Here is a 13,210-nt window from a genome sequence, read left to right on the forward strand (position 1 = left end):
ATGTAGCCCAACGCGCATGCGCACCAAAAAGAAAACGGTTGGCCAAAGCTGCCTTCAGGTGCTCCTCGGAAAGTCCGGACTTCTCGGAATCAAATTTGTAGGCTACCTCATAACAGATAACCTGCATCCTGCAAAAACAATACAGAAAACTAATTTCTATCACAAAAATGTGCTAGTTTTAACGTCGACAAAAACAAATAAAGCAACGTAATGGAAATTAGCCTAAATGTGTGAGTCAGACAGTTTTAGGCTAATTAGCAGGCAGTCATTTGCTGGCCTGCTGTGAAACTACTTCTTCCTTTCGCATGTATGGTGTCTATTTTCAAAGGAACTATTAGGCTACACTGTGAACAATTCCTGACATTTGAAGCGCCATTCTCTAACCCGAGCTGATGCCCCACGGCAGTCGTTTGTTTCAGTCTAATCCAGTTTCACAGAATGATAAAATCATATATATATATATATATATATATATATATATATATATATATATATATATATATATGTATATATATATATATGTATATATATATATATATATATATATTTTTTTTTAAATATATATATATATTTTATTTTATTTTTTGTAAATGTTGATCAAACAGACTAAAGACAGTTCCTTAAGAAAACAACACTGATTTCCTATACAAGTAGATAGATACAGTGATGCATTCGCTGGCCATTCATTCATGTTGCTGCTTGCCTGTCTTGTCACTTTTTGGGCCACTAGATGTCGACAATGATACACAAATAAAAACGGCTGCAATAATGTTGAATCCCACATATAATGGCCTTCTTATTAGTTTTTTTTTCCCATTTTGATGTGAAACATAGGTGTTCCTCATGAGCCAATTTTAATTTCTTTCATCCAGCGCCATCTTTCTTAATATCTGCCCAGTTTGAAGTAATTTCTTTCCTGCATCACAAATTACGGCTTTTCTTGTGCAGCCACCAAATGGAAAGACAATGATTAATTTTACTAAGCTCAATTTTTGCGGTTTGGGCCCAATGTGGATAATAATAATGCATGTTGAAAACGCTCTAAATTAACTTTGCTAGTACTAATTCAGTCATTTCCCATTCCTTTATTTTACTTTCCCCTCTCTCTTCTTATCTCCCCTATGAATAAGTGTGGCCACTCTTCTCTTTATTCTCCTAGTGCACTCAATCACCCAGTGGTCTGCACAGCACCAGCTCTACCATAACCCTCAGCCCCTCTCCACCTATAACTCAGCCCCTCCACCACCACCACCACCCAGCTCTCTAATAAGGGAGTAGCTGAAACACATGCAAATGAGCAGTCAGCCAGCTGGTATCACAGCAGTCATGTGATCTATCAAGGTAGGGGGTTAGGGGGTGAAGGAGACATGGAGAGAGGGGGGGGGGGGGGGGGGGGGGTGAGTACCGGGACAGAGGAGGAGGGAGGATGAAGGAGGGATCTTGAGAGAGATGGACAGGTTCAAAGACATGTGATAGAGACACCCTAAAATAATCCAACCAGTCTTGTTTCTTCTTGTCCATCAGCCTTCTCCATAGTGCCTGCTATGATCTATATGTCTATATCTCTCCATTCTTCAAGGACAAATATACCTGAAATGTCACTCACGTGACGCATGTCACTTTACAGAGAAGCACATCAGCACATCCCTCTTTTTGTGTGTGCTTGTGTGTGTGTGTGTGTCAAACCTATGTACTTCACCCACCACTGGATGACAAGCCCCTGCAGCAGTCAAGGCACACTGCAGACACACTCACTGCATGAATGCATGCGTGTGTGCGCATGTATGTGTGTATGTGTGTGTGTCTTTGCCTGACTGTGGCACCCAGCAGATTCTGCTGGCACAAGATCTGATTTACTCTGCCAACAGCAGCCACCCTCATCCATTCCTGCTTCCTTCCTTCTCTCTCTCCCCCTGCTTGATGAGGGAGAGAGGGTCCTATACCTCAACTCTATTTTGTGTGTGCATTGTTGGTGATTAGAGTGTATTTTCGTATGCGAGCAAATACATCCAAGTGTAATCCTGCGGGCTCTTGATTGCAAATTCAAACACAGACAGTCAGCAGGGTTTGATGTTGGAATATTTAAAAATGTAAAAAAAACAAAACAAAAAAAAACCATACTGATTTACAATCTTCACATACAAAGTTAACTTACATTATAAAAGTGAATAATCACATACACATGGCTTTAAGTGGTCATTACACATTTATAAATATTTAATCTTGCAGAATAATACATGATAGTCAACTGAAGTTAAAAACTCTGTAATTTATATTCATGAATTAGGTTTGTCATTTTGTGGCCAATAAGCAGGCCTTGTGCATAAGTCAGCACTTGTCCATTTCAGCTCAGTCTGGTTCCTGTGGAGGGGACGCGCTCTGCCATGGTGACACCAGTCACCTGTTACCTGTCAGGAGAGATTCACACAGAGAGAAGAGATCCAGAAATTGCATGTGTGTATGTGTGTTTGTGTGTATGAGTGTACGTGTGCATGTGCATTCACCGTGGGAAGGCAGTACCTCTTGGACCGAACATCCTCATGTAGCAATGTGAACAGTATGGCTTCTCATCATACTGAAATTCAATCAACAGGGCATATTTACATTTGCATTTATAATTGCATATCTGGTTTATTTATGCAATCACTTTTGGTTTGTACTAGTTTTCTATATGCATTTCTTTGTTTCTCTTCCTGATGTACCTCAGCATGTTGTCCGGCTGTGAGCTGTCTGTTGCACTTCTGACACTTCAGACACAGAGGATGGTAGTCCCTTCCTAAGGACCTTTTCTTCTCACCTGACCAAAGAAAGATGAGACCATGTAAATGAAAGGAAGAGTGAGATATATATTTTAAATAAAATAAAATAAAATAAAATCTAAATAAAAACAAGAAGAAATTTCATTCAGCCCAACATAGGAATCTTGCATCTCCACATTTTCACGTTGTAGGATGTATTCTTTCAAATGTGTGACAATCAGTTCAATTAAATAATATTTTATCACCTAATTAAAGAAGGACATAACCTTGTGATTCAAATGTCTGGTTGGGAACATGCAGGTTGTTACTCTCCTCAGTACAAATAGGCCAGAGAGTGTGGTGTGGGAGGAAAAGAGGTAAGTAGGCCAGGTCACATCAGAGCATTTGAACTTAGCTGACATGAATAGGAAAGGAGAACTAGCAGTAAAAGAGCAGCAAAATAGACTTGAAATAGCTGGTTTATGGGCTGTTGTGAATCGAATACTGAGTTCTGACTGTGGGAGAGGACTTGACTAAAAGAGACTGAAGGTAAGGAGGAAACCCAGAGAACAGCACGCACGCATGTTTGGCTAGACCCACATCCTGTTGTCATCATGGATATGTGTATGTGCACTTGTGCGCGGCAGAGAGAGAAGCAGAAAGCCGGGGAGAAAATCTTTTTGTCCTCAATTTAAGCAAAACTAGATAACTCTGGCATTTAAATGTGAAGATTTTATAACCTATAAATAAACAAGTTGTCATTATGATGGCATAGGAGGAGCACATAACGAATGATGTTGCTTTGGCTTAGTTGTATATGTTTGTGCAAAATTTCAAAGAACTAAGTCTGGGTACTTACATAGAGTTGTAGTTTGTGTTAGAAAGCCCACTGTATAAATTATCACTGATGATCATTATCAATATCTTTACCTATTCCTCACTTCTCTTCTATCCCATTGACATTTTAGTGAAATTCTGACAAAAATCCCTACTAAGATCTTTTTTTGTTCTTACTTTTCTTATGAAAGTAAATCCAGAGAGTGAAGGCAAAAGATGAAATCAACAGACGTTCAGAGCAAAGATGCCAGGCAGACAGAGGAAGACAAACATCTAGATTTAAAAAAAAAAAAAAAAAAGTGAAATAGGTCAGACTCACCAAAGTAGACAGGCTTCCCGCAGATTGGACAGTAGCCTACCATGATAGCATATAATTATTTATCATACAGTGTGTGTATGCGTGTGTATAAGCTACCCTCCGAGAGCATACGCGTGCATATGTGTGAGAGCTGAAAATTGACAGGAAAACCGTTAAACTGAACATATGTCGATGTCTTGTCAAGTCAAAACCAGGATGTGGTGAGTGAGACGTCAGAGGAAGAGAGAAAATGTGATTTGAACTGTAAACGCTATCATCAACAAAAATAAAAGAGAGACAGGCGTCATCTTAAATCAAGCCTTTAGAATGTAAAGTCATATAAATAGGCTTTTTTAAAATCTTTATTGTCAGCTTTGTATTTGCTTACATCAGATGCTTGGGGACCCAGCCCTGACACTATGAAAAGAAAGAAGAAAGAAGGAAAGAAAAAAGAAAGAGAGGGGGTGAGAAGGGAATGGACAAAACCCAGCTGTCAGCAGCTCAAATTCCCAGCTATCTCATCTCCTTTCCTGCTCTTTTCACCCTCCTTTCTAGATTAAAAACAAGGAATTGAGCCTCTGAATTGAAAAAGGAAACCTGACACTTGTGCCTTTCTTTCCTTCTTTCTGTCTTTCCTCTCTCTCTCTTTCTCTCTCTCTCTCTCTCACACACACACTCTGTCTCTCCTTCCTTGTCACATACTCACACACACATGCACGCCCCCGCTCCCACTGACTCACACAGACACACACCCAATTACACACCGCGCACACACTAAAAGGCCGTACTTCTCCTCAATGACATCACATAAAGAGGCTGTAGCCAGAGAGCAGAGGGAGAGGCAGGGTGAGGCTGGGTTGGTTGAGGGACAGACGGGGGCGGGGGAGGTGTGTGTGTGTGTGTGTGTGTGTGTGTGTGTGTGGAGGCCGTTATCCCCTCTGGATATGTGATGGAAGTAGACCTGGGGAGGGACAGGGGTGAGGAGAGATGAGCGAGACAAGGATGGAGACAGTAGCCAGACTCAGCTCAGCGGGGACAAAGAAGATGAACTCTGATGAACTTCGCAGAGCCGAACAAGGCACCGAAGTCACAGAAGACAGGCAAACGTCTGTGTGGTTCGATCCCTATCACTGTCAATGGGACTTGTTTCTGCCTTATGAATGACTGAAACACATGTACAGCTGCATGAATTAGAAGTCAGGGTATTATGATGATGGGAGAAGTACAGTGCAGATCCTGGAGAGACGAAAAAAAATGACCTACAAGTAAGTGGTCATTATGACGAATGTTCATTGTCAATGTCAGTGTGTTACATTACAGCATATCATTTGATGATAATATCATATTTGTATGTATATAATTTTATTTAACTAGTTTTTTTGTATTATTCTTAACTTATTGTTCAGTTCTTGTTGTTGTGTGTCTTTATGTGAACGTCAGAGAGAAACCAGAGTCAAATTCCTTGTATGCAGCATACTTGGCCATTGAATCCAATTCTGATTCTGATTATAATACAGGTACACTTCTTTGGGCTCAACTGCAGAATTTTATACTATATTATATTTGTTTCCCAAACTTTAAAGGGACAATGAGGAGTTTTGGAAAGCGAAACACTACATTTCCCATGAGCCTCTGTGCGCACTGTGAAATTCTTGGACCGGTGCAAGACGGAAGAAAGCGAAAAGAAAGTTTTCAAATCAAGAATGAAAGTCGGAGGTTCGAAGACGATCAGATACCGTCGTAGTTCCGACCATAAACGGCGATTCCCATTTACCTCGAAAACAACTCTGTCTCATAACATTCCATTATTATCTCATAGCGTGGTGAATGTGCAGGTCACAACTTGTCCACGAAAGCGTTTTGGAGTTGTTGGATTGTGTATTTGATGAGTTTGATGAGGGAAACCAAGAAATCCCATTAGCCTCCGTAGGGTAGCTCTAGTCTGAGCAGCTCCTCCGTTCTAAAAATAGCTTACACCGACAAATAAAGGTAACAAACCTACTGCTATGACTATAGCGATTATGGCAATGGGCCAATTTGCCAAAATGTTGAACTATCCCTTTAATTTGCATCATGGCTAATAGGTGGCAGCCAGGGTTTGACAAGGAAGAAGAACATGTAAACTGAGGTAAGACAATATCCATATGTTGCATCTGTTATAAGATCCTGAACAGAAGGAGAATGTGAACTTCACGCTCGGCAAGATGTGAACACTGAACCTTCCTGTGCTGAGGCGTCAGTGCTAACCACTGCACCACCATGCTGCCCCGGGACTTAAAGGCAAATCAGCACAAAATCTAATTTGCTCATGAAGATGTCCAAAGGTTTCACAAAAAGAAGAGACCCACATCTATAACAATAGATGACCTTCTATAAACCCCCTCCATGAATAGAAAACCTTGACCTCCTTGATATAACTGTCAGATAAAAAGGGGAGTGAGAGAGTACAATGCGATGGAATAAAGTAGGCTTTGATGGAACTACATCACTGAAGTAAAGTAAAATTAAAATAGCACAATAGCACAATAGTACTATTTTAATGGCACATATACATCTACGGTTGCATTCATGTTCCTGGCAGCATTTGTGATGTTTTGAATGGTATTTTCACAGAACTCTCACATCACAAACACATCTGCATACCATTTCTGTTGCTGATGAACTTCACACAACCACAAAATATATGAAGTATTTCATCATTTGCATATTTGCCGGCATCCCTCTCCTGTGTGTCATGCTTTGCAGAGGGATGGAATACCAAGTAGCTATTTCATCTGACCAGCGTTCCCTACAGGATAACCTATCATGTCTCTCCATCAGCATTCATTGTGTGCGGACAGTGCTAGGAGAGTTACATCCTGAATTACGTGCCCATACGCATACCCAGCTTACAATGTTTTTTGATGCAAATGATGATGTTGTGATTTTAATAGAGAGCAGAGAGTGAATACACACACAACAAAATCTGAAGATTTGCCTTATCGAATATTATTATTGTATTCAATTCTATTCTATTCTTAATTCTTATTCTGTTTTTTATATAGTATATGCATATTTATATTTTGGCATATAGTATTATGGTAACTTTTGCACTAGAATATTTTAATTCATTCTATTTTATTTAAATTCTTGATTCTATTTTTGTATAACTATTTTTGGTACCTTTATGTTTGTCCCTGACACCAAGACAAGTTCCTCATGCTGTAAACTGACCTTTACTGCTCTTGGCAATAAAAACAGTTCTGATTCTGATTCTGAGGGGTTTCCACAGGTTGAATTGGGGGAACAATGAAACTGAATTGGGAGAAAGGGACAACATTTAAAAAAAAAAAAAAGAAAGGAAGAGGAGCATGGAGAAAGAGATGTTATTGTGAAATGGAGAGAGAAAGGAAACAAGAGAAAAGAAGAGAAGAGAGGGGGCGTTAAAACCACATTTCCCACCGGATCTTTTGGTAAGACTGCATTGAGAAAACTGCCAAACTCTTAACACACACATTCCCGCACAAGCACGCACATATGCATGGTTCACTTCTGCCAAGTCATATGAGATACACCAACACACAGTGGATGGAGGGACGTGGGAATATGTGTGTGTGTGTGTGTGTTTGTGTGTGTGTGTGTGTGAACAGGATTTATAATAACATTCAGTGAGTGGTGGAAACAGGCAGAGTTCGCAGGAGAGAGAGAGAGAAACACTGGCTCCTCTCCTCTGTGTCCTCTGGTGGGTTGGCTCTTGTTGAGGCCAAACCCTCCGACGCCGGCTTTGAGAACTGTGTATGTGTGTGTGTGTGTGTGTGTGTGTGTGTGTGTGGGGTGGGTGTGGGGGGGTGACAGGAAGAGGCTCAGGAAAGAAAACGGCTGGAAGGATTCCTTCTTCCCACACATACATGCACTCATGATCACATGTGCGTACACATGAACGCACACTCACACACACACATATACACAAAGAGCCAAAAGGAGCCTTTGGAAGCTTTTTTTTTTTCCCCCACTCACTCTCACACACCCACTCGTCATCACGTTTCAGTTCTTGGCATCCTCCTTTCTCCTCCAAGCCCAGAATATGACATGGCTTTGGGGTTGCATCTCAGCTGCATACACACAATCAGCTTCACAGTACAAGACATATGGCAAACAAAACCAAACAGCCCTTCAGACATGTGACATGATGAAGATAACCAAAGGACCACATGGTGATTTGCTTTGTGATACCTATTTGAGGTACAGACGCTTTTTTATTTTATTTTATTTTTCTCTCTCTGATAGCCTACTTTATCTTGAGACATTTCTGGGGTGTGTTTTTCCACAAGTCTTCCCCTCTGTGATGGCCATTCCGGAGTCAGACGATCTAAAGGCCATAATCCTCTACTTAGGGTATCAGCGGATGGAAAAGTCAGGAAAATAAATCCTTGTTTTTCACTATTAATCTGGTAAAGCCCTTAAGTCCCCTCATACCTCTATGTAGTGATATGATTATGGCATGGTGACTATAACTACATGATTAGTAGCTGTGAGTGGCTGGGTCAGTCAGATTTCATTATGGCATATTTGGTTTGTTTTCTGTGGTGTGTGCAGAAGCAAATGGACGATGATGGTGTGCTGGCTTTGAGCTCTTTATGCGATGGCGGTACTCCAAATGGCTAACACGCACAGGTCTTGAAATACCACACACACATGCACGCACACAGGCAACAGGTACTTACATGCCATGGCAAAAACACCAAGAAGTTACGTTTTTTTTTTTCTCCTTCTCTTTATTGTATATACATATAGGCTACTTTTGTATCCCAATTCCATACAACAGTGTGAAGGCAAATACATTTATGTATGCAAATTTAGTGCAAACACATTTGCATGTGCAATCATGTGCCATGGGCATAGTGCAATTTAAGTCAATCCTGCACTTTATTGGGGCATTGTGCAATCAGAATAATTTTCATCTTGCACTCATGCACTCGTCACTTTAGCAAACAGCACTTTAGCACGTAGCACTTTAATTAGCACTGTAGCACTTCATAACTGTTCTGTAATCTTTTGGTCCCCTTACTTCTTTGGTCAATTAACATACGTATGTTGTTTATGTCATATATGTTAGTGTAGGATGTCAAGATGTATCATGATGCATTGTTCTATTGTCATAGTGCTGCCTCTTGTGCTTTTATCTCATTGTTTTTATGTCTAACATCAACCTGCCAATGGGACTGGAGATGGAAATTAGCCACTTGCTACAATCCCACATATTTACATGATAGTGTTCATCAATATAGCCTACTGTTAAAAAAACCCTGAAATCTGTAGTTCTTGCACGTTTGTTGTTGTGATGCCATCAGCTTCAAGAGAGTAAACACCGTAAAGCTAAAAGCCGAGCCGATTCAATTCACAACCAAGTCAGTACATTCATGGGCCTTTAGAAAAGATCTCTGCACTGAGTTTGATGATCCTCTTGACTTTTCCACTGGTGTCAGCACAGCTTTGATTTGAAATGTTGCTTGACATCTAGTAAATCTGGTGCCATCTGCAGGTCACAGCTTTGACTCATTCAGGTTTTCTACCATTTGGATTGGCACAAATGTTGACGCAGACATCCATGACCGCCTCAGGATGAATTACAATAAAATAACTTTGGGAGATTTCCTGAATTTTCTCCTAGCTCCATCATAGGATCAACTTTCTAATGAGTAAAATGCCTGCAAAGCTAATGACATTTCCATCCACCTCAGCTGTGCTTTCTGTTTGCTGCTGGTCAACGAATGTTAGCATGCTATTGCTAACACACTAAACTGAGATGGTGAACACAGTCAACATTATATACGTACTAAACTTTAGCATGTCGGCTCCGTGAGCCTGTTAGCAAGCTACTATAGTTATAGCATTTAAGTCAACGTTATGCTGTGCCCATACAGGCTCGCAGAGCTGCTGGCATGGCTGCTGCAGCTTGGTCCACTCTAGCAGATATTTCCACTGTGTGATCAATGGTCTGAACATTTTTCACATTTTTTTTGTAACACAAGTAATGGACTGTGGCCCCTGGTGGGCCAATCATTACAAATGCATCCCGTGCAGCCAAACATGGTTCAAACCCACAGAACAATAATTTGAAGTCGAAAGCTTTCAAAGATAGTCCTACCAACGAATCTCATGTAAATTTATGTGAAATGCTTCACAAAACATCTCAAATATTTCCATTTGATTTAGTGATGCAACCATGAAAACATGTCTGCCTTGAGTTTAAAATATGCCACTCAGTGTAAACATCTATGGCCTAGCTGAAGACTTGGAACACGCTCATACCTGCAGTGAGACTGTGAGGAATAAGTCGATTTTAACAGCCTCAAAACTACTTAAATGGAAACAAAGAATAGAAAATGTATTTTAAGGGTATGATCGTTCCACATGGTTTCAAACACCCAGAGTTAACCTCAGTTTACTCAGCAGGGTTCTGAGGGTAAAGTGCTCAGTTCTCCAGGCTGGACCCACCTATTGTTTAGATCAGCTTAGGGAAACAGAGAGTCAGGCAGAAGGAAAGAACCTAATGTGTTGCTTCTTGCCTGTGCATTCTTGGCATAGCTCTTTGCCCTTTTCATTTTTTGACTGTGATTTTTTTTCTCCCTTGCTTTAATAGTGAAGCCAAGGGTCCACAGCCAGCCAAGTCCCACCGCTCCAGTCTGGCTAAGCCACAGAAAGCTTGGCTTCCTCTACTCTGTGCTTTCTCTCTCTCATTCTCCATGTATGAATACAGTATGCGTCCCGCTCTCTTTCTCTTTGTATGTTTCTCTGTGTTGCTATGTCTTTTTTGTTTATCTCTTTCCTTTCCGTTTTTAATTTTGCTGTCCGTCTGAATTGGTCAATCTGGCTCTTTGTCTCTATATTCTTTTTTTTTTTTTGTCTTGTTCTGTTCTCTCCTAACAAACACTCACACACATACACACAACCCTCTCTATTTCCCTCCTCGTTGTCTGTCACAGCCAGCGGACTGGTTTAGCAGGCGGGGTTCAGCTGGGCTCCACAAACACATGGCTCTCAATCTGCCTTCTTGTGTGTGCTGGAATGGTATTTCTTTTTCTATTCTGCCCAGGCTCTCTATTGAATCTTCTTTTGATTTTACGGTCTTGCTTAAAAATAATTCAAGTATCTCTATATTTTTATGTATGTGCTCAACGGACATATGGCAGGGCCATATGTTTCACTTTTTTTCTGTGAACTTTGTGTCTGGATTTACAAATTTCAACCACTCAGATCATTTGTGATGTCTTTATTGTCAAATATAACCTTCAAAAACATATTGCATAACCATTAGGTAACGCTGAAGGTATTAAAGCCGTGACGTGTCATCTAAAATTCAGCTGTTCCTCAGAAGACGCTCAGTCTTTCTCAACACAATGTGAGTTTGAATGTATCCGAAAGAGACAGTGTTGGCAATTTGCTCCTCTCTGTCTCTCAAGTGAAATTGAATTATAGATCAAGAACCTCTTGTGTGCACTAAAAACAGAATCCTCCAACTCAAGCAAAGCCCGCTCCCTCTTCTACTACGCCCATTTCTATCTGATCAGCACCATTCATTCCGCCACTTAGACAGGAATCTAATTAGACCAGAATATCAACATTAAAACACATATCTGCCCCCCCTCTCTCCCTCCCTCCCCCCTTCTCTCTCTCTCTCTCTTTGTTTCTGTGCTCTTCCCTACAGCTGGTGAGAGTATGGTTTGTGGCTGCCCCTCCCCCAGCGTTTGAACAAGCCAATAAGAGAGCACGTCAGCAAAATAACCCCCCCCCCTCACACACCATCCCTCTTTTCCCTTACCACCCCATCCATTCCCAACCCCATCCCCCAGAGCCCTCTCCACACCCCATCCCCCTTTCCTACCACCCCTAACCCACTTACTCATCCTGCCTCCACCCTCCCACACACCCACGAGACTTCCCCACCCTCTCCACTTTCTCACCCGTCCTCTCTCGTCTTCCTCCCCTTTCATCTCACTCTGCTTCCCACTCACCCCTTTTTCCTGGACACCCTTTTCCCTTCCCTATACACCCACTCGCCATTTTCCTTATCCCCATCTCTGCTGCTCTCCTTCCTTCCCCCACCTTTCCCTCTCTCTTCTGTGGCCTTATCTTATGAATATCGGTAGCACACTGGGTGAAAAATTGATCCTCCCCGCCTGTCTGTGGACGCTGCCACAGCGCATTAGCCTGTGTGTGAGTGTGTGTAATGTGTGTGTGTGGAGGCTTGCTGCTTGCGGGAGAGAGGAGAGGAGGAGTGAAGGGAAGGAGGGTGGGAGGGATATTTGCATATCATCAAAGTAGGGAAAGGGAGTGTAATGAGGAGAGAATGCGTCTGTGTGTGTTGGGTGTGTGTGTGTATGTGTGTATTAGAGGTGGTGTTGATGTGTTGGGGTTGAGTGTGTGTGAAATGAGAGAGCAAGACCAAGGGACTGGGATATGGGAGGTGAGATGGACTGGGATGGGTGTGTGTGTGTGTGTGTGAAAGAGAGACAAGACAGACAGACAGAGATCACACATGTTTCCCCTCACATGCCATCCATCACACATCTCACACTTGCATAGAATATCAACACTACACAGTATTCACACTAGTTTCTGTCATACATCATTCACATATAGGCCATTTCCCTGACCTTTGCTATAACACCCCTACAATGCTTGCACAAAAAAGATATTACGCTTTTTCTAGCTAAACTAAAAATAATACAAGAACTTGACATCTTCCAACATATTATACCATTGCAAGAATTCGAGGAGCTAAGCTGCTTTGCCCTAGGATGTAGATACATGCACAAACCTGTTCTGCTGGTGAGAAATGTCTCTTTCAAACACACTCACTCCCTTTACCGTTGGTGGCCTGAACTGCATTAGACGAATTTATTTCAGGTTAGGGCTACACAAACATTAAAAAAAAAAATGTTTATCACTATTTTCTTTCTCTTGTTTTCTAGCTACCGCGAGATGGTAGCCAATATATCGTTTACAAACACAACGAATACTTATTTTTAAAGCGAACTTTCGGCTCCAGAGGAAACAGCTGCAATGGGCAGGCTTGGTATTTGTAAATAAATAATTTAAAGCCCCTTTTAGCCTGCCTCTCTGCTATCCACAGCTTCTGATTTAACAGGGCATACAATCGATAACCGATCATAAACCGGTTCATATTACGTGTAAACTCGTGATTTTCTTTTACTAAAGTGAATAAAAACCTCCACGTTTAGCACTTTGAAATGTTCTTTCGAGTTTCCTTCGTCTGGGTGGATGAATGGGAAGGGCGTATGGTAATAGCGACTACAAACGCTTTCTTTTATCTGCTATCGACTGGGCAGGCCTG

The 13,210-nt window shown here is 41.4% G+C and overlaps 1 protein-coding gene across 2 annotated transcripts; it reads right to left on the bottom strand.

Moving 5' to 3' along the window:
* Positions 1–2,324: 2,324 nt before the first annotated feature.
* On the bottom strand, positions 2,325–4,062 carry LOC146991343 (cysteine-rich protein 1). Of its 2 annotated transcripts, none has more exons than XM_085790134.1 (4): positions 3,895–4,062; positions 2,703–2,797; positions 2,521–2,575; positions 2,325–2,408 (listed from the first exon to the last, which is right to left on the bottom strand). In XM_085790134.1, the coding sequence occupies exons 1-4, from the start codon at positions 3,935–3,937 to the stop codon at positions 2,398–2,400; spliced, it is 204 nt and encodes a 67-aa protein (XP_085646260.1). In that variant the 5' UTR covers positions 3,938–4,062; the 3' UTR covers positions 2,325–2,397. The 2 variants fall into 2 exon arrangements, with proteins under 2 accessions (XP_085646260.1, XP_085646252.1); XM_085790126.1 differs by having other exon boundaries at positions 2,505–2,575.
* Positions 4,063–13,210: the final 9,148 nt, after the last annotated feature.

Source organism: Trachurus japonicus, chromosome 1 (genome assembly GCF_045865225.1).
Source record: "Trachurus japonicus isolate A0001 chromosome 1, Traja_1.0".
Classification (NCBI taxonomy): Eukaryota; Metazoa; Chordata; class Actinopteri; order Carangiformes; family Carangidae; genus Trachurus; species Trachurus japonicus.

What these genes read in the sequence shown, in the direction of transcription:
- LOC146991343 (XM_085790126.1), bottom strand. Translation starts at nt 3,937, where the DNA reads ATGGTAGGCTACTGTCCAATCTGCGGGAAGCCTGTCTACTTTG. An exon ending in CGGGAAGCCTGTCTACTTTG is followed by an intron (nt 2,798 to 3,894) that starts GTGAGTCTGACC and finishes TTCTTTGGTCAG; the next exon opens with GTGAGAAGAAAAGGTCCTTA. An exon ending in CAGCCGGACAACATGCTGAG is followed by an intron (nt 2,576 to 2,702) that starts GTACATCAGGAA and finishes ATTGAATTTCAG; the next exon opens with TATGATGAGAAGCCATACTG.